Source organism: Manacus candei, unplaced genomic scaffold (assembly GCF_025592945.1).
Source record: "Manacus candei isolate 608988 ecotype Guabito, Panama unplaced genomic scaffold, ASM2559294v1 h1tg000031l, whole genome shotgun sequence".
Classification (NCBI taxonomy): domain Eukaryota; kingdom Metazoa; phylum Chordata; class Aves; order Passeriformes; family Pipridae; genus Manacus; species Manacus candei.
Window position 1 is genome coordinate 1,505,816 of NW_026138079.1, and position 23,596 is coordinate 1,529,411.

General features: G+C 52.3%; 1 protein-coding gene across 1 annotated transcript; it reads right to left on the reverse strand.

The window, feature by feature from the left end:
* Window positions 1-2,824: 2,824 nt before the first annotated feature.
* KCNE1 (potassium voltage-gated channel subfamily E regulatory subunit 1) lies at window positions 2,825-9,216 on the reverse strand. The gene is made up of 2 exons (XM_051791282.1): window positions 8,903-9,216; window positions 2,825-4,229 (listed from the first exon to the last, which is right to left on the reverse strand). The coding sequence occupies exon 2, from the start codon at window positions 4,180-4,182 to the stop codon at window positions 3,802-3,804; it is 381 nt and encodes a 126-aa protein (XP_051647242.1). The 5' UTR covers window positions 4,183-4,229; window positions 8,903-9,216; the 3' UTR covers window positions 2,825-3,801.
* Window positions 9,217-23,596: the final 14,380 nt, after the last annotated feature.

Consider the following 23,596-nt stretch of genomic DNA (forward strand, 5'->3'; position numbering starts at 1 on the left):
GCAGAGCCCTGGGATCAACTCCGTGTCCTTCTCAGGACTCATTCCAGCAGTTCCTTGGCATTTTGGGGGGTCACAAAGCCAGGGGTCCCCTCAGGTAGGTGCTGCAGGGGCTGCAGGGGGGAAAACTGTGCAATTCCTGCTCGATGGCTGCCCCGGGATTGGGATCGCTGCCCCGGACACGGAGCCAAACTGACCCCAGGGGGGGTTGAAACCCTGGGAGTTCGTGGAGGTGAGGAATTTGTTCCTGACCTTCTGATATTTGGCCAGATCTGGGTGCCCTGGGAGATCTCCCAGCACCTGGCCCTGGTTAATAGGGTGTAGAGGGGACGGGTGAGTGGGTGCCCGTGGGTGGGAGCTGCACCTTCCCCCGAGCTCGTGGAACAGGTTGGGAGGAAAAACCAGCAGCTGAGGCCAAAAAGTGTGTTTGGAATTCGTATTTTATTGCTTTGTACAAGTGAAAAAAGCAGGGGGTGGAGAGAAGAACTACCAGGTAATGTGAAAACCCACAGTGGGAGTCCAGATCCTCTCCCAAAGGGTGACTCAGGAAAAGCCACGTTGAGTCCTGGTGGTTCCTCTCTCGTTTAAATCAATCAAAAGGCAGGGTTGGCAAAATTAAAATATGGGAATCAAGAAAGGCTGACATGATATTGTCACAAATAACCACCCTGGAGCTCCTGAAATAAAGTGAGAAGGCAGGGCTTAGACCCAAAACACCTGAAAACACCCCGGGGTGGAGGGAGAGCTGCGGGAGGGAGCCCTCGGAGGAACTTCTTGTTCAAAGTGTTTGATGTAATTACAGGTTTTAATTAATGAAAAGCCACTTTTGAGGCGAGTTTAAACAAAGTTTTTGCAGGGAGAAACCCACCCAGGGGGGAGGGATGAGGGAGCCATGAACAGAGTGCACAGGGAGATCCCAAAAGAGCTGAGGAACCAACATTTCCCCAAAACTGGGCTTGGCTTTATGTTCCTCCAGGGGGAAAAGTGCCCTGGGTCATGAAGCTGATGGAGATTTTCCAAGCTAAAAACATGGATCTTGCCCTCAGCTTAATGGTAGGAGCTGGATAAATATCTTTAAAAGAAACCAAGCCTGCATTCTGAAGGGTTTGAAGAGTTCTGGGAGGACAAACTGGGCTGGAATGTTTCTGAAATGGAAGTGCAGGGCTACAGAAGTGCCCGGAAAAGGGATGTGCTGGCACTGGCACTGCTGCCCATCCAAACTGCCTGCCTTTGGAGCAGCTGATCTGCACAACAGTCCAGCCTTTCCCACTCCTCCTTCCTCTCCAGGAGCTCAAAATGGGATGTGTGTCTGCAGAGCAGGAATAATAAAAATTGTTATTTTTAATAATTTTAAAATTATTAAATTTAAATTTAAGAATTAATGAAATAATTAATTTAAATCACAAACAAAAAAAAACCAAACAGGCTTCAAGCTGGTAAAGTTGCTATTCTGAGTATTGCAGTGTCCAGGGGGGGTGTTCCTCCTGTTTATGGAGAGAGGTGGAAGCTGAGTTTGGCTGCCTGTGCCCCCCTCAGCTCAGCAGACACGGCCCAGGAAGGAGGGAGAAGGAAGCCAAGGGCAGGAAAACCTTCCTGGCCTGGATTTTGGGTTGGATGCTGCCAGAGGTGACAGGGGGCTGCTCCTGGGAGCTCTGAGTGAAGCACAGACACCACTCATGTCACTGATTAAACACCAGCAACTTGGTGGAATTGCTCTTCCCAGGGTGGAAGTTCCCTTCCCCACCACAGGGCAATAATTAATTGGGATTGAAACCCTGGAAATGTCACACCCTTGGGCTGCTCAACCTCTGGGCACGGATATTGCCCCCAGGATCAACTCCCATCCATGAGGAGAACCAAAAATAACCAGCAAGCCCAGCCTGGGGAACCTGGGCCACATCTACAACAGTGACTTTAAAATTCCCTCCACGGAAATAGTTGCCAGAAACAAAAAAATGCATTTTTTCCTGAAATTTTATCCCAGAGAAGTGGATGATTCCGAAAGAAAAAGGCAATCCACAGCATTGTGCAGGTCATGGAATTATTCTGGATAAAAAGTACCAATGGAATATTTCAGCTGCTTTTCCTTGGAAGAAATTGGTCTCACTTGGAAATGGTTGTCTAAGACATACTTGGAACCTAAAAAACTCCTAAACTAATTAAAACCCTAAGCCATGCTTGGGTCCAATTTGGTTCTAATTAAGTTCTAATTTCCCACTGGCAACACCAGCTTTTGCCTTTTTATGGAATCATAAAACCACGGGACGTGTTTGGGTGGGGAGGGATTTGAAGGATCATCTCCTTCCACCCCCTGCCACGGGCAGGGACACCTTCCACTATCCCAGGTGGCTCCAACCCGGCCTTGGATGCTTCCAGGGATGGAATTTCTTCCTAATATCCCACCTAACCCTGCCCTCCTTCAGCTCAGGGCTGTTTTCCAGTAGGTGAAGCTGCTGAGTCCGTGATATTCCCTCCGTGTGTCCCCTCCTTGACCTCACAGCGATTCCAAGGAGCTTCTGCCTCCCCAGGCACCACAGACCTGTCAGCTTCACCAGCATTCCTGATTATTCAGAGAATCACAGAATCCCAGAATCAGCTGGGTTGGAAGTGACCTCTGAGATCATCCAGTCCAACCCTTGATCCAACCCCGCTGTGGTTCCCAGCCCATGGCACTGATGCCACATCCAGTCTGTCCTTAAACACCTCCAGGGATGGAGAATCCACCCCTTCCCTGGGCAGCCCATTCCAATGGCTGAGCACCCTCTCTGCAAAGAAATTCTTTCTAATATCCAGCCTAAACCTCCCCTGGCACAGCTGCAGGCCCAGCCCTCTTGTCTTGCTGATGGTTGCCTGGGAAAAGAGACCAACCCCCCCCGGCTCCCCCCTCCTGTCAGGGAGTTGCAGAGAGTGAGGAGGTCTCCCCTGAGCCTCCTCTTCTCCAGGCTGAGCCCCCCCAGCTCCCTCAGCCTCTCCTCACAGCACTTGTGCTCCAGTCCCTTCCCCAGCCTCGTTGCTCTCCTCTGGCCCTGCTCCAGCCCCTCCATGTCCTTCCTGAGCTGAGGGCCCAGAACTGGACACAGCACTCCAGGGGTGGCCTCACCAGTGCTGAGTCCAGGCCAGGAATCACTTCCTTGGACCTGTTGGCCACCCTGTTCCTGAGCCAGGCCAGGATCCATTGGCCCTCTTGTCCCCCTGGGCACACTCTGGCTCCTGTTCAGCTCCCTGTCCATCCCCACTCCCAGCTCCCTTCCTGCCTGGCTGCTCTCCAGCCCCTCTGGCCCAGCCTGGAGCTGCCGGGGGTTGTTGTGGCCAAAGGGCAGGACCCGGCCCTTGGCCTGGTTGAACCTCATCCCATTGGAATCAGCCCAACCCTCCAACCTATCCAGGTCCCTCTGCAGAGCCCTCCTGCCTTCCAGCTGATCAACACTCCCCCCAGCTTGGTGTCATCTGCAAATTTGCTGATGATGGACTCAATCCCCTCCTCTAAATCATCAATAAAGATATTAAACAGAATCATCAATAAAGATATTAAACACAATCATCAATAAAGATATTAAACAGAATATGAGGACAGGAGCACCCTCCTGTCTCACAGGCCTCTTAACACCCAGTTTACAGCCTGAGGGGTCAGGGGTGCTCTGGGCAGAGGGTGTAAATGGTCCATTGACAACAGTTTCTGGGCAATGGCATGGAAGGCTCTGGAACACACAGTTTTGGGTTACACCCATCCAGTGGTGAACTGGTCCCAGCTGTTCTAACCAGGACAGCCTCCCCAGTCCCCGCTCCCGTCGTCCCTTCGGATCCTCAGGAACGCTTCTCCTCGGGGATCTGCGCCGCCGGCCGCTCCGGGGCCAGCCGGTTCTCCAGGACGCAGCACAGCTTGTAGCTCTCCAGCACCTTGGCCTGGAGGAGCTCCCTGTCCTTCCTGCTCCACAGGTCCGAGGCGATGTAGGTGTCGAAGGGGTCGGGGGTGCCGGCGGGGCCGCGCGAGCGCAGGTTGGTCACCAGCACCCCCACGGTGAAGAAGCCGAAGAGCCCCAGCATGAGCAGCACGTAGAGGATCTCCAGGCTGCTGCCTACAGCCCTCACCGGGGCGGGGGCAGAGCTGTTGCCCCGCTCCAGGTAGTCCTGGAGCAGCTTGGAGAGGAGCAGCTCCAGGGCCGTGGCGTTGGACGGCACCAGCATCGCGTCCTCCTGCCGCCCTGCCCTCTTCTTCGTCAGCGGGGGTTTGTCTGGAAAAGGGTGAAAATCAGGGAGATCACAGGGAGAAACCCACCCAGGGGGAGAGATGAGCAAGTCAGGAACAGAGTGCACGGGGAGATCCCAAAAGAGCAGAGCCCGAGCTGAGAAACCAACATTTCCCCCAAGCTGGGCTTTGCTTTACATTCCAGAGGGTGTTATTACATTACATACATCATGTATTACATATAATACATTATATATAATGTATTATATGTAATTATATATAATACATTATATATAATGTATTATATACATCACAGAGGGTGTTATTACATTACATACATTATATACATTATGTATTACATATAATACATTATACATAGTATATTATATACATCACAGAGGGTGTTATCACATTACATACGTTATATACATCATGTATTACATATAATACATTATATATAATGTATTATGTGTAATTATATATAATACATTATATATAATGTATTATATACACCACAGAGGGTGTTATTACATTACATACATTATATACATCATGTATTACATATAATACAGTATACATAGTATATTATATACATCCCAGAGGGTGTTATTACATTACATATGTTATATACATTATATATTACATATAATACATTATACAGAGTGTATTATATACATCCCAGAGGGTGTTATTACATTACATACGTTATATACATCATGTATTACATGTAATACATTATACATAGTGTATTATATACATCCCAGAGGGTGTTATTATATTACATATGTTATATACATTATGTATTACATGTAATACATTCTATGTAACTCAGTTAGTCAGAGGAATCCTGTCAGCATTGCATTCCCAGATCCTCAGCAGCCAGGGCACAGAAAATCATGGAATCATGGACTGGTTTGGGTTGGAAGAGACCTCAAAGATCATCCCATTCCCACCCCCTGCCATGGGCAGGGACACCTTCCACCAGCCCAGGGTGCTCCAAGCCCTGTTCAACCTGGCCTTGGACACTTCCAGGGATCCAGGGGCAGCCACAGCTTCTCTGGGAATTCTATCCCAGCCCCTCACCACCCTCACAGGGAAGAATTCCTTCCTAGTATCCCATCTATCCCTGCCCTCTGGCACTGGGAACCCATTCCCTGTTTCCTGTCCCTCCATCCCTTGTCCCCAGTCCCTCTCCAGCTCTCCTGGAGCCCCTTTAGGCCCTGGAAGAGCTCTCAGATCTCCCTGGAGCCTTCTCCTCTCCAGGTGAGCACCCCCAGCTCTCCCAGCCTGGCTCCAGAGCAGAGGAATTCCATGGATAAAGCCCCATTCTCCTCCCCACAGAGCCCTGGGGGACACCAGTGGCACCAGCCCAGGTGACATCAACCTGCTCCCCTTGGCCCCTGGGTGACTGAAGAGTTAAAATCCATCCCCATTTCCCAGCTGTTTGCAGATCCCTTGGAAGGGAAATGAAGGGAAGGAGGAGTTTCAACCTTTCTCTGAGGTTCCTCCTCCCGAGATGCTGCAAAATATAGACCTGCTGACAAATCACTGCAAGAACTTCAAAACGAGGGAGAATTTCCCTGGATTCTCAATATTTTCTCATCCTAAAGACAGGCAATGTTTTCTCATAGCAATTGTCAACAGCAGGGGATAATTACCAAATAATTATACAATTATTTGATATCAATTATTAATAATTATACAATTATTTTATATCAATTATCAATAATTATCAGAGGCACTTGAGGTGCTGATGAATTGGTATTTTGAGGCTGGATGTCCTCACCCAGCTTACTGTATAACCTGGGAGGTTTCTGGGTTGTGAGGTATTCCCTAACCCAGGGTTCTCCTGGGAGCTGGTGGGAGCTGAGGGGTCTCCACCTCCATTTCCACATCAGGTGGCAAAAACAGGAGAGGGATGCCCAGGAAACCTCCTCCCAAAACCTCAAGGAGCCCAAAGCCTTCAGCTGTGCAGCTCCAGTGTGGAATCCACACTGGGACTGGTTTGGAGTGGGACTGCCCAGGGCTGGGAAGAGCCAGAGGTGTCAGGGAGCTGCTCCATGATGAGTTCCCATCTCACTGTCCCAAAAGCTCAGGTTTGGGGCCAGAACCAGAGGGGCTTTGTGCTCCTCACTCCTCTCCCCAGACAGCTGCTGAGGGGCTGTAAATTGGGATTGTGCCCAGCCTAAAATCAGCATCCTGGTTTAGCCAGGTTGCATCCTGCTGAGCCAGGTCCTCACCTGGGGTGGTGGCTCCCATCCCATTTCATCCCACCCCATCCCATTTCATCCCACCTCATCCCACCCCATCCCACCTGATCCCACTTAATCCCACTTGATCCCACCCCATCCCACCCCATCCCACCTGATCCCACCCCATCCCACAGGAGGTTTTTGGGGGGTCACCCCTCCTCCCTCTCTTGGGAGGGACGATCCCTGAGCAGTGACTGCCCCTGTCCAGAATGACCCGGGGCAAAACTGAACAGTCCAGCAGCTCTTCCCGAGGGATTCAGTGGGAATTCCCTGCAGTTGGCAGCAACCAGGGCCACATGAATTGCTGTTTATCCACCTGTTACAGTCAAGGCAGGTGCCAGATCTATACCATAAATCCTGGAATCGCAGGAGGTTTGGGTTGGAAAGGATTTGAAGGATCGTCCCATCCCACCCCCTGCCATGGGCAGGGACACCTTCCACCAGCCCAGGTTGCTCCAAGTTCCATCCAACCTGGCCTTGGGATCCAACTTCTAGGGATCCAGGGGCAGCCACAGCTTCTCTGGGAATTCTATCCCATCCCCTCCCCACCCTCCCAGGGAAGGATTTTTCCCCAATATCCCATCTAACCCTGCCCTCCTTCAGCTCAAGGCCCTTTTTCAGTCAGTGAAGGTGAATCCACGATATCCCTTCATGGCCAGGTTGGACGGGGCTTGGAGCAACCTGGGACAGTGGAAGGTGTCCCTGCCCATGGCAGGGGGTTGGAATGGGGTGATCTTTAAGGTCCCTTCTCCCAGACCAGTCTGGGATTCTCTAATTCCATGGGCTGCTCCAAATCTCTTCCACACCCAGATCCTCACAGCTCCGGAGTGTTGGAGCTGTCAAAAGCAAGTCCAGGAGACACTTCCCGTGTGCTGCAGGATCTGAGCCCAGCTGGGGCAAAAAAGAGGCCAGTCTGGACCTCTGGAAAGCCCCTGGTGCCTGTCCAGGTGCTGAGGCCGTGGGGAATATCTCAAGAGAGCCGTAAATTGCCAATTTGAGTCCAAATGCAGCTGCAGAGCTTTGGCACCAAATGTAACCTCTGTGTGCAGTTCACATGTCAGAAATGCCTCAGTCCTGGCTGCTTCCCAACCCAGGCAGAGCAGGATGGGCCTGGCTGCCCAAAAAGCTGCTCCCTGAGCCTGGAGGCTGCTCCCACTGGAGCTGGAACGGGACAGGGCTTGGAGCAACCTGGGCTAGTGGAAGGTGTCCCTGCCCGTGGCAGGGGGTGGAGCTGGATGGGCTTTAAAGTCCTTCCAAGCCAACCCTTCCAGCTATAATTCCATGATCCTGATTCTTTGGCTGTATTTCTCTTCCCTTTGGAGGTGGAACTGTGCTATTTCTCCTGTAACAGGGGTGGGTGTTAAATGACAGATCCTCGTCCTCTGGACACAATTCCCTCAGCTCTCCCAAATCAAAGGACAATTATTCTAATTGCTGCTGAGCAGACATCTCCAACACTTTCTCTCTCCCTCCCATTGCTGCCAAAAACATCAGGAACCCAGCACCAGAAAGTGAGGGGGACAAGAGGAACACTCACCTTTGGAAAACACAGCTCCCTAGAAACTTCTCATGCTCCGATGACCCACAAAAAGCCTGAGCCACGCTCGGAGCAAAAGCCAGCCCAGCACATCCCCTATTCCCGAAATTTTCTGCCAGCAACAAGCTTCTCCACCACCATAAAGGATCCACTGACCTCCCTGGCTGGTTTCCCTGCCCGTTCCTGCAGGGATGAGTAGGTCAGACAACGTTCTGGAGGATTGCACAAGACAGACCCATTTCCTCTGGGAAATTTTGCAACAGTGCAGCATCCAGGACGCTGCTCCTGTCTGGGATGGGCCAGCAGCACATCCCAGGAGGAAGCAGTGCCATATGGACACAGAGCTGGAGTTCTACACCGAGTGGAAGCACCTCCTGCAGCCCCACCTGTCTCTGGAAAATCCGTAATCTCTCCCTGCCTGTCCCAGGGTCATCCATGGCCTGGGCAACACTTCAGATCCTTGTGTGGCCTTAAAAAGAAGCATTTAAGCAGGGGGGGGGGCACTTAATTCTCCTCCAAAACGTCAGCTTTGTCTGATCACAAAACATGAAAGCAGTTCTCTGACACGCTGGGCAGGGATCACATTATTTTGAAGAAGAATCCCAGAATCCCAGAATGTGCTGAGCTGGGAAGGATCCCTGAGGATCATCAAGTCCAGCTCTTAACTCTGCACAGGACCATCCCCAAGAAAGCTCAGAAACTCTCCCAAAAAAACACCCACCCGAGTTTATCCCCGTGGATGCAGCTGCCTCGGGTTCACATCCAGCCCGAAGGAGCAGGAGAGCCCTGGCACTGCTGGAGCAGCAAACAAACCCTGGCAGGCAGAGCCCTGGCTCCCTCTTTTCCATCAGTTTTCCGGCAGCTCCCGGGCTCCTGGAGCTTCCCAGTTCTCCCCCACCCCCTGCTCCCGTTCCCGGGGTCGGCACAGACCTGGTGAGTGCGGGGCTCCGGCGATTCCCGGCGAGGAGGAGCAGGGAGATGCCAGCCTGGAAACCCTCCCGGGGCTGGCTCGTGGCTCCTGCAGGGCCAGTAGCCCGGCTGTCACTGTGCCCCGGCTGTCACTGTGCCCGGGGTGTCTCTGTGCCCAGGGTGTCACTGTGCCCCGGCTGTCACTGTGCCCGGGGTGTCTCTGTGCCCGGCTGTCTCTGTGCCCGGCTGTCTCTGTGCCCGGCTGTCACTGTGCCCGGGGTGTCTCTGTGCCCGGCTGTCTCTGTGCCCGGCTGTCACTGTGCCCGGCTGTCTCTGTGCCCGGGGTGTCTCTGTGCCCAGGGTGTCTCTGTGCCCGGGGTGTCACTGTGCCCGGGGTGTCTCTGTGCCCGGCTGTCTCTGTGCCCGGCTGTCTCTGTGCCCGGGGTGTCTCTGTGCCCGGGGTGTCTCTGTGCCCGGCTGTCACTGTGCCCGGCTGTCTCTGTGCCCGGCTGTCTCTGTGCCCGGCTGTCTCTGTGCCCAGGGTGTCTCTGTGCCCGGCTGTCACTGTGCCCGGCTGTCACTGTGCCCGGCTGTCACTGTGCCCCGGCTCCCGGCTCGGTGCGAAAGGTAAGAGGCAAACAGGGAAACACCTGGAAATCCCTGGGATGGGGCAGGGCAGGAGCGTCACCTCCCGTGTCCGGCTGCAGGGGGAGGTGCTGGGGGGGCACAGGGTGGCACAGGGGGGGCCACGGGCTCTGCCAGGCAGGGGAGTTACCACAGAATCACAGAATATCCTGAGCTGGAAGGACTCCTGAGGATCATCCAGTCCAAGCCCTGCCCTGCCCAGGACACCCCAACACTCCCCCCTGTCCCTCAGAGCGTTGTCCAAACCCTCCTGGAGCTCTGGCAGCCTTGGGGCCGTGCCCACTGCCCTGGGGAGCCTGGGCAGTGCCCACCACCCTGTGGGGGAAGAACCTTGTCCTGAGATCCACCCTGAGCCTGCCCTGTCCCAGCTCCAGCCCTTCCCTGGCTCCTGTCCCTGCTCCCAGAGGTCGGAGCTGCCCCTCGGGAGGAGCTGCAGCCCCCAGTGAACCTCCCCTCAGTCCCAGGGACATTTTGGGATGTTGGGATGTCTCCAGTGCTGCCGTCCTTGCTCCCTGACACATCTCCCCTCCCGTCCTTGCTCCCTGACACACACAAACCCCCCGTGCCCTGCCTGGCTTTGGGTCTGCACAGGGGATGAACCTGTGCAGGAGGCCTTTCTAGAAACAGAAATTGTGGGTTTTAGAATCAGAAATAGCATTTTTTTAGAAACAGAAATAGTGCCAGCGAAGTCCCCTGGGAACAGCAGGTCCATCTTCCCAGGATATTGCACATTTGGGCACAGCCCCAAGGCTGCCAGAGCTCCAGGAGGGTTTGGACAACGCTCTGAGGGACAGGGGGGAGTGTTGGGGTGTCCTGGGCAGGGCAGGGCTTGGACTGGGTGATCCCTGGGGGTCCCTCCCAGCTCAGGATATTCTGTGATTCCCTGATTTCGGGGTGCAAGGAGGAAGGAGGAGCCATTCCCGGGGCTGCCCTCAAACCCAACACAACCCCCTCACTGACTGCCCTTCCTTAGAGCAAATTCAGTTTTCTGGAAGCATCTGGGTGACTTCTGTTTGACTTTGGTGGGACCTGAGAGCTCCTGTGACAGGGACATTGTTGTTTTATATAATATTTATGTAACTATGACTCCAGGCACGAGTTTTCTTTGCCCTCATGGATCTGTCAGCAGCCAAAGATTTCCTTTCCTTCCATTCCAATACAACCTGGAGAGTGATGGGATCCCTCAGAAAGCCAAGGCAGCTTTTCTCAGGAAGGTGATAAAGGACATTTCCCAGCACAGGAGCTTGAAGATCTCTTGGAACCACATTCCTGGAAGCCTTTTGGTTTTAAATTGGGCCTTGCTGTTGTTTTGAGGAAAGAAACACTGAAATAAGGACGGGGGTTAGAAAACATACTTTGCTTTTTCAGTGAATTGTTGCTCTTCCTTGGAAAAGCTGCTGCTGTGGCCCTTGAAAGGAAACAGATGAAGTTTGGCAAGTCCAGATCTTTGTCTCTGGCACTTTTCCATGTTAATCCTTCCAAATTAGGGGGAAACATCAAAGCAAACCCTCCCTGGCTGAGTTTTTTGGGCTCCTGAGGGGGTTTTCCAAGTCATCCTACAAAGGATGGGCTCTCAGGAGAACCCCAGCACAGGACTGGGATTATCCAGGTGATTTTAAAAAGGATGGGCTTCCAGGAGAACCTCAATACAGGATTGGGATTATCCAAGTGATTTTACAAAGGATGGGCTTCCAGGAGAACCTCAATACAGGATTGGGATTATCCAAGTGATTTTACAAAGGATGGGCCCTCTGGAAAACCCCAGCACAGGATTGGGATTATCCAAGTCATCCTACAAAGGATGGGCTTCCAGGAGAACCCCAGCACAGGACTGGCATTATCCAAGAAATCCTATAAAGAATGGGCTCTCAGGAGAACCCCAGCACAGGATTGGGATTATCCAGGTGATTTTTACAGAGGATGGGCTCTCAGGAGAACCCCAGGTCAGCAAATCTGGCCAAAAGGGGACATTTATTCACTTCCTGATATCCCAGGTCCTGAAAACAAGGCTTTGGACAACCTGGTCCTCCCCATTTGTGCAATATTTGCTGTTATCCAACTGCAAAATAAAGGTGCCCTTGGCTGCAGCAGCAGCAGGAATTCCCCAGGGAAGGGAAGCAGTGAAGTCAGCTGTGGGGATTTACACTGAAATGCAACTTAGATTGAAAAAAATCCCCACAAAGTTAAATTAAAAATGTGCAGAGTTTGGGAGAGGTGGAGGATGGAGGTACTTCCTACCCACAGAACGAGGTTAAATTAAATTCCCTTCATGCAGAGGAGTTCAGGGATGACAGGACAGGGAAGGAGAGAAAGGAAGAAAGAAAGGAAGAAGGAAATAGAGAAAGAAGGAAAGAGGGGAGGAAGGAAGAAAGGAGGGAGAGAGGGAAGGGAGGAAGAAAGGAAGGAGAGAAAGAAAAAGAAAGAGAGAAAGTAAGAAAGAAAGGAAGAAAAAAGGAAGAAAGAAAGAAGGAAGGAAGGAAAAAGGAAGGAAGGAAGGAAAGAGAGAAAGAAAGAAAGAGAGAAAGAGAGAAAGAAAAAAGAAAGAAAGAAAAAGGAAGGAAGGAAGAAAGGAGGGAGGGAAGAAGGAAGGAAAGAGAGAATGAAAGGAAGAATGAGAGAAAGGAAGAAAGAAGGAAGAAAAGAATGAAAGAAGAAAAGAAGGAAAGAAGGAAGAAAAGAGAGAAGGAGAGAGAGAAAGAAAGAAAGGAAGAAAGAAAGAAAGGAAAAAAGAAAAAAGAAAGAAAGAAAGAAAAGAAAGAAAGAAAGAAAAGAAAGAAAGAAAGAAAAGAAAGAAAGAAAAGAAAGAAAGAAAGAAAAGAAAGAAAAAAAAAGAAAGAAAGAAAGAAAAGAAAGAAAGAAAGAAAAGAAAGAAAGAAAGAAAAGAAAGAAAGAAAAGAAAGAAAGAAAGAAAAGAAAGAAAAAAAAAGAAAGAATGAAAGAAAGAATGAAAATTGCTGGGTAAGGACAGGAGAGGAGGAACCTCCATTGACAAGCAGTGACCCCAAAATCACACCCAGCTGGGAGCAGAGCCAGAGCAGGGGGAAGGGAAAGTTTGTACCCTGAGAAGCAAAAATTACAACCACCTTTGTGTGATGGAACTGAGGCAGTGCCAGCTCTGTGCCCGTGCTCTGCCCACACAGCCACAGCTTCCTGGGCTGCCCAGCACGGAAGCACCAGCCCTGAGTGGGTTTTTTAATCTCTTTTCCTCTCCTTCAGAAGTTGCTGGTTTATGGGGTGAGCCCAGATAAGGTGGTGGTTTTTTTTTTTCCAGCAGCAGCCACGTGGATCTTCCTGCTGCTCTGGTTTTCCCCCTGGAGCAGAGACCAGAGGGGAGCAGCAGGAGGAGATTCCACCCTGCAGGAACCTCTGGGAGCTTCTGTGCCCGTGGTGCAGGGATCCCCTGTGGGGTGAGGGGGTCAGGAGTGCCCTGGATTTGCAGTTGTGCCCCTGCAGCCCTCGCAGGAGAACTTGGATTTGCTCCATCACAAGCATCTCATCCCTCCTTCCCTCAGTTTTCAGGGGTTTAACCATGTCAGTGGGAGTGAATTCATCCCAAGTTTGGTGTGAGCAAGGTCAGGCCTCAAGCATGGCCTCGAGGCAGGGCCAGAACTTTTGTGGGTGCTCCCAGAGCAGCAGCAGAGGAGCCAGGCCGTGGAATCACAGAATCAGGGAATGCTTTGGGTTGGAAGGGACCTCAAAGATCCTCCAGCCCCATCCCCTGCCGTGAAGGTCAGGTTGGACAGGGCTTGGAGCAACCTGGGATAATGGAAGGTGTCCCTGCCCACGGCAGGGGGTGGCACTGGATGGGCTTTGAGGTCCCTCCCAACCCATTCCATGACTCCACATTCATTCCTTGGCTGGCACACAGAGTTTCTGTTTCTTCTCTGGTCCCAGCCAAGCAGAAGGAACTGAAATCCTGCAGCTCAGGATCAGAAGACACGGAGAAGTCAGCCCAGGAGGGGTTTTCCTCCGCCTGGAGCCAGTGCTTTCTGTCACCTCCCTCTGCTTTAACACAGGAGAAAAAGCCAAAAGGATTTGAGATACTCAGGGTCTGAGATGCCTGGAGCACGTGGGATCCAGTGCTCCCACCATCCCATCCAACTGGGAACAAGCCAGACCGACCCAAGCAGGGAAAAATGTTCCTGAGCTGCCTCCCAGGATGAGAACCAGGAGGGAAAACACCTCGAGGGTGTGATGGAGCCTCTGGCACCCCTGCTGAGGGTGACAGAGCACTGGGATGGGCTGCCCAAAGGGGTTGTGGAGATCCCCAAAACCTGCCAGGACACAGTCCTGGGAACCTGCTTTAGGAGAAGCTTGGCCTGGGTGATCCCCAGATCCAACCCCGACCATCCTGATCCCGAAGAAAAGGCACCACCTGTGCTGTGTTTCCTCTGGGAAACCTCGACCAGCTCCTACAGCCAGTCACTGCTGGTTGAATCCAGCTCACCCAACATCCTGAGTGAGGGAAAACTGGTCACAAACCAGTGTCAAACTGGGCAGAAACCAGTGTCAAACTGGGCAGCCACGGCCACCACTGGCACTCCTGGCACAGCCCCACCCGTGCTGATGGTTCCTCAAGTCTTGCTGGAATTAGACCCCCAGGGAGCAGGAACACTCTGAAGCAATCCAGGCATTTTTCTGGGTGTTGTTTTTCACAAAGGAAGCCCAAAAGCAGAGGTGGAATAGAGGCAGAATAGTCTGGGTTAGAAATCTTTGCTCCTTTAGGATCGTGGGCTGAAGATGCCTTGGAAAGGAGAAAATTGGGGCCACAGATTTTCCTGGCCTGGAGCTGGGTTTGGATCCACCCTGGGCAGCACCTCTGCCCATCCCTGCCCCAGCTGAGCACTGTCCAACACCCCTGACACCCACTTTGTCCTCCAGGCTGGAGGAGAAACGCTGCAGATGTTCCACTGGTGGACCAGAAACCCCAGTTTCACCCAAAAAATCACCAGTTCTCCTCCATTTCCAATAAAATCAGCTCTGGTTTCAGACCTACCTGCAGTTGGTGTCCCAAGGTCCCTGCAGGGGGTTCAGAGCTGGCCTTGGTGGGACCAGCCTGGGAGTGCAGACCAGGCTTAACCAGCCTTGCCTTGGGCTGAGGTGGGGCAGGTTCAGTTAGTCAGAGCTTAAATCCTGCCCTCTGACAGCACCAGGGAGAGGAGGAGAGGAGAGAAACAAAGCTCAGTACAGGTCCAGGGCCGGGCTGGGGGGTTTGAGGAAGTCCTTCCCCTCCATATCTCCACCAGCATCGCGTGTTCAGCAGAACCTCACGGAGCCCCAGGACCACTGGGGTGGGAAAAGACCTCCAGGATCATCACCCAGCCCAACCTGTGAGGGAGAGTTGGCTTCCTTGTCTCCTGCTGACCCCAAAATCCTCTCACAGACCCAAAAATCCTCTCACGGAGCACGGGGTGACACAATCAGAGGTGACAGTGATAACAGTGGGTTGATTTTGAGGTTCTCATCTGCCTTCAGTGCCTGCTGGGTGGCAGATAAAGAGCCTCCCAGCAGGGCCAGGGGCTGGAGCTCCACCTAATGCTGCTGCTGGAAGGGAACCTCCAGGAGATGACTGGGGGGGACTCACAGCCCAAGGGTTGGTTTGGGATGGAGGTGGGAGGCCAAGGAATTCCTTGGGAAAGGGGTGAATTCGTCAGCTGGGGGGTCCCCTGGGGAGGAGGCAAAGCTGGGGATGGGCAGAAGGAGCCCCAGTGGAGCCCAAGGAGTTTGCACCAGTCCACTGAAAAGAAATGCCTGGATCATGGAATCATGGAATGGGTTGGGTTGGAAGGGATCTGAAAGATCATCCAGTGCCACCCCCTGGGACACCTCCCACCAGCCCAGGGTGCTCCAAGCCCCGTCCAGCCTGGCCTGGGACACTTGCAGGGATCCAGGGGCAGCCACAGCTTCTCTGGGAATTCTATCTCAGCCTCTCCCCACCCTCCCAGGGAAGAATTCCTTCCCAGTATCCCATCTAACCCCTCCCTTAAACAATTCCCTGTGTCCTGTCCCTCCATCCCTTGTCCCCAGTCCCTCTCCAGCTCTCCTGGAGCCCCTTCAGGCCCTGGAAGGGGCTCTGAGGTGTCCCCCAGAGCCTTGGTGATTCCCAGTATCCATAACACCAGTCTCAAAGCCCAGTCCCTCCCTCCCCTATTGTCATATTTTTGGGTGCAGGCAGGAAGGAAAGGAAGGGAGATGGATTTCCCAGGATTTCCAGGCTGTGCCAGCTCTGCAGGAAGCTCAGGAGAAGGAGAAGGAGCTCTCTGGGGTCCCCAAAGCCAGCTGAGAGCTGAGGTGGTGACAGGCCCACCTGCACCATCCCATGGCTTCCTGGGAGCCAGGAAACCTTTTCCTTCCACCCCATCGTCCAGGGAGGGAGAACCTTCCTGGGCAACCACCCCTGGGGAGGGAACTGCTGCCCAAGCAAAGCTCTGCCCTGCTCCCCCCACCTGGGACAGTTCCAGCTGGGAGACATCCTGGAAAATGGAATGGGGAGTGCACTGGAGAGGGATTTTGGAGGGATAGGAGGAGGGGGAATGGCCTGAAGGAGCTGAAGGAGGGCAGGGTGAGGTGGGATGTTGGGAAGGAATCCTGGGCTGTGAGGGGGTGGGGAGGGGCTGGCACGGGATGATTGATCCTTGTGGGTCCCTCCCAGCTCGGGATATTCCCTGATCCCGTGGTTCTGGCTGTGCCAGGGGGGTGTTTTCTCCCCACACCACATATTTGCATTTCTTCAGGCCTTTCTTTCCCTCCTCAGCAAACGAGTCCTCCCAGTTCTTTTGAATTCCCTCCCACTCCGAACAATGGGCTGGATGAGGAGTGAAACTCTCCCTTCCTTCAGTCAGGCTGCCTCACATTCCTCTTGCTTTCCATCAGGGATTCTGGCCAAACTCATCCTTCCCCTTCTCCCCCAGTCACCAGGAAAGGCTGGGAAAGGAAAGGCTGGTTCTCAGGCAGGGCTGGAAAAGCACCTGGATCAGGAGTTCTGCGACTCAGTCACAACACAACGTTTGTGAAAGGGTTGGGACTTCATTACTGAGGTGTTTCAATTTTCCTATTTTTCCCTACTTTTAAAAATTCCCAAAGTTCTGCTGAACAACAAACGGCCTCAGCAAACTGGGCTGCAGGGAAATGAAAGCTGAAAATGAGGTTTCAGATGCACACAAAGACACTCTGGGAGAGCCAGACTTCCTGTGGGAGAGCAGTTTTTCCAAGGAAATCCCAGATTGCTACAAAACCCGTGGGATTTCACAGAATCACGGAATCATGGAGGTTTTAATTTTAATTAATTTTAATTTTAAGCCTCCTTTGTTGAATGTGAATTCAACCCTTGCACCAGATATAGAATATTATTGCTCTTGTTTGGAAAGTTCAGTTTCCAAGCACCACCCATTAATCCAAGTGCATTAATGCCACGGGTTCACCCTCCAAAGAGTTTCCAGCAGATCTCACCAGGAGGATGTTTTTTTTACCCAACCAGTCACAAAGCCCTGCTTGGCATCACCCTTTAACCTAAATTTAAAATAAATAAGTGGGATTCTTGCCCATTTAGGGTTTGAACCACCTGAGACCCTCCCAGGAGTGCTGGTGCCTGTTTGGAATTCTCCTCCACTCAGCCCTGTCCCAGCCAAGCTGAGCTTTGCCATCTTTAGTTCTTTATCAACCTTCACAAAATGCAATAATGCTGCTGATGGCAAATTAATTAAACACGTTGACAGCCACGATTTAATTGCTGGGGATGAAGGAACCTCTTGGAAAGAGTCAAAGGGAGGAGTGGACCCTGAAGTGAAGCTTTCCAGGGCAAAGCAGCAGCGTGAAAACTGGTTTTGTTTGCTCTGTTTGCATCTTGTTGCTACATCTCAAGGTCAAGTTTAACCCCTGATGGTCCCACAGAGCAGAAAAATGGGATTTTTTTCCTTTGAAGCTCAGCCAAAATGTCATGAACATGATTTTATCAATAGAATCATGGAATGGTTTGGGTGGGAAGGGACCTTAAAGCCCATCCAGTGCCACCCCTTCCATGGGCAGGGACACCTTCCACCAGCCCAGGGTGCTCCAGGTTTATCCAACCTGGCCTTGCAGAGGTGTCCATGACTTGGGTGCTGCTCCTCACACCAGTGAGTAAACCAGGGCAGCAAAGTTGCTTAAAATTATCAAGAGACAAAACTGAAACAACCAGGAATTCCACCCTTGCCTTGTTTTAATTAAAGCTCCATCCAAACCCTCGGGGGGGATCGGGGTCTCCTTTGGCCTCGGGAATCAGGATCACAGAACGGGGTTTGGGGTTGGGTTTGGGGGTTTGTTTTCTCCTTAAACTGAGATCAGTGTTCAATCACCTGGCAAATGTGGATTTTACAGAATCCCAGAGTCATCAAGGCTGGGAGAGACCTTCTGGATCGTCCAGTCATAGAAGCACCACCAGGATCACCCCCAGTCCACGTCCCCAAGGGCCACATCCAGACACCTCTGGGACACTCCCAGACACAGGGACTCCACCACCTCCCTGGGACACTTATTCCAGGGCTCAGGAGGGCCCAGCAGCCCCCAGCACTGAGGAGGAACCAAAGCAAACTGCACTCAGGGCACAGGCAGGGCAAATAACGGGAGTGGTTTTTTTCCCCAGTCCAAAAGGAGGAAGAGGGACGAGGCTCCCTCCCCAACTCCACCCAGAGCAAACCCCACACAAAAGGCCTCTGTTGTGTCTTCACAGGCAAAAAAATCCCCTGGGTTCCACTTGGATTGATAACCTGCCAGAAAGTGGGGGTGAAAGAATGTAAATGAAAGGTTGGTTTGGAGAACGAGGGCTCCAAGAGTGTCTGTCACCGTTTGTGGGGCTGCACATTCCCAGGAACTCTGGGGAACAGCCCAGCAAGGACATGGAGCTGCTGGAGAGAGGCCAGAGCAGGAACCAAGAGGATCCCAGGGCTGGAGCAGCTCTGCTGGGAGGAAAGGCTGGGAGAGCTGGGATTGTTCAGCCTGGAGAGGAGAAGCTTTGGGGTGACCTGATTGTGGCCTTGCAGGGCCTGAAGGAGCTCCAGGAAAGATGGAGAGAGACTATTTCCAAGGGCTGGAGGGACAGGACAAGGGGGAATGGCTTCAAACTGCCAGAGGGCAGGAATGGCTTCAAACTGCCAGAGGGCAGGGATAGATGGGATATTGGGAAGGAATTCCTGGCTGGGAGGGTGGGGAGGCCCTGGCCCAGGTTGCCCAGAGAATCTGTGGCTGCCCCTGGATCCCTGGAAGTGTCCCAGGCCAGGTTGGATGGGGCTTGGAGCAACCTGGGCTGGTGGGAGGTGTCCCTGCCCATGGCAGGGGGTGGTACTGGGTGGGCTTTAAGCTCCCTTCCAACCCAAACATTCCATGATTCCATGAAATATCCAACCTTTCCTCCCCACAGACCAGGGCAAGGAATGAACTCATCCCTCCCTTCTCCCAGGTAACAAGTGACAGGATGAGAGGAAATGGCCTCAAGTTGCTCCAGGGGAGGTTTAGATTGGATATTAAAGGAAATTCTTCACAGAAAGGGTTGTAAAGGCTTGGAATGGGCTGTCCAGGGAAGTGGTGGAGTCCTCATCCCTGGAATTGTCCAAAAAACGTGGATATGGCAGTTATGGACACACTGACCATGGTGGTGCTGGGCTGACAGTTGGCCTTGATGACCTTCAAGGCCTTTTCCAACCTTAGTGATTCCGTGATTCCCATAACTTCCTTCCGTTCCCAGAGGTTCCCAAAATGCATCTGGCACTTGATCTCCCTGCCCTTGGCTCCCTCACAGACCTGACCCACTGTCAGAGCCATTTTGGGGCTCCTTCCATCCACAGCCCAGTTCCCATGTCCAAGGTGGTTGACAGGGAAACAAGGTCTGGGGGCTCCTGGGCAGATCCCAGGTGAGGGCTGGGGGGAGGGAAGGACTCATCAAACACTGGGATTAATCAAACACTGGGATTAATCAAACACTGGGATTAATCAAACACTGGGATTAACTGTCCTCCAAAGCCCACACTGGGGCTTGTCCTATGCAACCATCAGGCTCCAAGAAGCCTCTGCCTCCAGCCACAGGCTGAGCAGAGACACTCAGAGGTGGGAGAAGGCTCTGGAAAGGCCAGGAAGAAATCCCTGAGTGTGAGAAGGGCATCCTAAAACAGCCCCGAGCCAGGGCTGAGCTCCCGGCTCGGGAAGTCCAAGGGAGCTCTCAGAGCTCTTTCCCGGAACACTTCACGAATTAAATCCTCCTGGAAATCGATATTTTATACCCCAGGGCAGCCAGGGATCGATCTGGGTTCCGGGAATTGTCCTTCCTGCAGGCTGGACTCAGGGGGTGGTGAGCGGGAAGGGGGCTGGCGCGGGCGGCCGGCGCTGGCACCGCTCCTCTCCTTGGCACCAAAGGCCATCCTCTGTCCTGCTGAGTCACCCAGAGCTGCTCCAGCGCTGGAGATGCTCCTTTATCCAAGGATAACTCCCTGTACCCAAGAGCTGTCCCCTCCTGCCCAGGGGGAGGGGGAAGCAGAAGGGGCCGTTTCGCTCCCGTCACTCAACTCGCCACTGACACGAGTTTCAGCTGCTTCGGCTGATGCTGCAAAATCCCAGCTGGGATAGGGCAGGGATAGATGGGATATTGGGAAGGAATTCCTGGCTGGGAGGGTGGGGAGGCCCTGGCCCAGGTTGCCCAGAGAAGCTGTGGCTGCCCCTGGATCCCTGGGAGTGTCCAAGGCCAGGTTGGACGGGGCTTGGAGCAACCTGGGCTGGTGGAAGGTGTCCCTGCCCATGGCAGGGGGTGGGATGAGCTGATCCTTCAGGACCCTTTCAGCCCAAACCATTCTAGGATTCCATGATTCATTCTATCATTCTATGATCAAAATAGTTTCCAGTGTTCCCAAATTATTCCTAATTCCAAGTGAAGGTTGGATGATGGATCTGAGTGGGATGTTACACGGGGGTGGAATTTCTCAGGTGTCACAGAATCCCAGGATGGTTTGGGTTGGAAGGGACCTTAAATCCCATCCAGTGCCACCCCTGCCATGGGCAGGGACACCTTCCACTATTCCAGGTTGCTCCAAGTTTATCCAACCTGGCCTTGGACACTTCCAGGGATCCAGGGGCAACCTCTGCCAGGGTCTCACCACCCTCCCAGCCAGGAATTCCTTCCCAATATCCCATCTAACCCTGCCCTCTGGCAGTGGGAGCCATTCCCCCTTGTCCTGTCCCTCCATCCGTTGTTCAACATCCCTCTCCAGTGATGCTCAACTGAAATGAAAGGTATGGAAGTGTTCTGCTTTCCTGCTCTCTGATCCATCTATCCAACCCAAATTTCCCCTCTGTCAGTTTGAAGCCATTCCCCTTGTCCTGTCCCTCCAGCCCTTGGAAATAGTCTCTCTCCATCTTTCCTGGAGCTCCTTCAGGCCCTGCAAGGCCACAATCAGGTCACCCCAAAGCTTCTCCTCTCCAGGCTGAGCAATCCCAGCTCTCCCAGCCTGTCTCCACAGGGAAGCTGCTCCAGCCCCTGCTGATTTTCCCCTGCCCAGCCCCTCCCTGGAAGGCTCTGGAACCCCCTGGATGCTGCCAAGGATGGGAAGTTCCTGCTGCCGCCTCTCCCACGGCCCAGTTTGCCAGAGGGATTTCCAGAGCCAAGGGAAATTCCACCTGCTTTTTAATCCCACCCTTTCCAGCTGCCAAACCCCCCTCCTGGTTTAAACCATCCTCCTCAGCCAGGACCTGCAGGAACACCCAGGAATCCTGCCCTGCCTTCTTCAGGAGCTGCTTTACAGCTGGAATCAAAGCTGGAATCAAAGTTTCCATTCCCTAATGGAAAGGAGGCAGCTCCCAGAGCTGAAGGGACCTGGAAAAGTTCCTGGTTACTCAGCAAATTGCTTCGGGGCTTTTGTTGAGTGATTTAGGAATCTCATTTTCGTGGTTTAGCACTGTCAAAGTGAATAAACCCAAAGTGAATAATCCCAGGCTTTGCTGGGATTTGCTGGGATTTACAGTCTGAAAGATTCCCTCAGAGTGCTCAAAAATCCTAAAAGTGGAAAACAAGAGGAGGAAAAAGCTGCTTTTTGCCAAGCTGTGTATTTTCCCAACTCGAATAACATCGGTAAGTGGATCACTAATTTAATCACCACGAGGCTCAATCCTGCCCAGTTCAGCTCCAATCCTGGAAAAAGTCCCTCTCCTTCCTTTTTGCAACCCCTTTTAGGCTCTGGAAGGGGCTCTAAGGTCTCCCTGGAGCTTTCCCTTCTCCAGGGTGAACACTGTAGCCAGTTCTCTTCACAATAAATCAAATTAAGGCATCATTTGGGATGATTTTATCCATAAATTAATACACCCTGGGAATTAGCATCACTTTATCCAGAGGCTGCAGGGAGCTGAGCCCCTGAACTTCCCCTTTTCCAGCTGGAACCAGCCAGTTTTCCCTCGGTGTGGCCCAGGGGGCTCCTTTAAAATAAGAAGAATTAAGAAGAAAACAGAGTTTGCAAAGGCATGATCAGAAAACCACGGAATGGTTTGGGTTGGAAGGGACCTGAGGGATCTTTTCCACCCCTGGGTGGGAGCCTGAGCTGGAGGTTTGAGTTGTGAGGCTCCAGTTTGTTGGTAGTTGGATATTTAGCTCCACCTATGGGCACCTCTGGAAATCCTTGGAATTAAAGCATTTAGTAAAAGTTTGGAGGCTCTAATTCCAGAATGGAGGTTGGAGGAGACCTTCAGGATCAGCCATAGAAGCACCACCAGGATCACCCCCAATCCATGTCCCCAAGGGCCACATCCAGACACAACCCGGGGTGCTCGGGGAGTTTTGGGACTTCCAAAATATGGACAAAAAGATGATTCCAGGAAGTGTCTGCCCAGAGGGGTTGAGGACTCCCCATCCCTGGAAGTGCCCAAGGCCAGGTTGGAGCAACCTGGGCTGGTGGAAGGTGTCCCTGCCCATGGCAGGGGGTGGCACAGGATGAGCTTTGAGGTCCCTCCCAACCCAAACCACTCTGGGATTCTGAGTATGAGGAGATCACACAGAAAAAAACAAATTAGATGCAACCTCATCTTTCTGATCACTTCCTTCTCTCTGTTGGTTTGTGTCTTTCTGGAACAGGACTTGGACTGTCAGTTCTCTGAATCCCAGAATTACCAGGGTTTCTTTTTTAGCCAGTTCATGAATTAAAAATTAAAAAAAGTTTAAAAAAAGCTTTTAAAAGGTGTAATTTTTGGCAAAAAGCACGTTGGGCAAGGCAGGATAAAAGCAAAGAGGACGGGTTTGTCTCCCCCAAGATGTTATTTGGAGTTGGCAGAGCAGGGATTGTGCCCAGGGGAAAATCCAGGTTGGAAGTGTTCCAGTGGTTTGGCTGGAACTGTTCCAAAGGTTGGAGAAGGAGCTGCTGGAGTCTTTCCCCTCCCCACCCTGGACAAGCCTGGGATGCACAGGGAGAACAATTCCACGATTTCCAAAGGCAAAGAGACTCCACTTGTTGCTGCTCTGGAAAATAAAACTCGGGTTAGAACCCACAACTTCAGGCTCAGGACCTACAGGCAAAGCCAGTTAAACACGGATTTCCAGACTCCAGGAGCTCAGAAATCATGGAATCCCAGACTGGTTTGGGTTGGGAGGGACCTCAAAGCCCATCCAGAGACACCCTTTCCATGGGCAGGGACACCTTCCACCAGCCCAGGGTGCTCCAAGTGTCACTTGGACACTTCCAGGGATGGGGAATCCACCATTTTTTTGGGCAAATCCCCGGAATTATTAATTTTCTATCTATAAAATACACCTTATGGCTGCACAGGGATTATTATAAAGCACTATGAGGTCGATCCCTTTATTCAGAAGCAGCTCCAGGCACAGAAGGAGCAATTTTTAACCCGGAATATTCTGCATTTTATTCATCAGCAGATTCTCACCCTTCCACTGAGATCATGGGAAGCAAAAGGCTGGAAAGCTTTTCCAGGAATAGATTTATTTGGTTATTAAGGATGTTACCTGGCAATAGATCCTCCTCCCCCCCCTCCCCTTTGCAAATTAAGTTGCTTGGAAGCCTAAAAATCCCGATTTTTGGTGTGATTTTTGTGCAGAAACACCAGGACAAC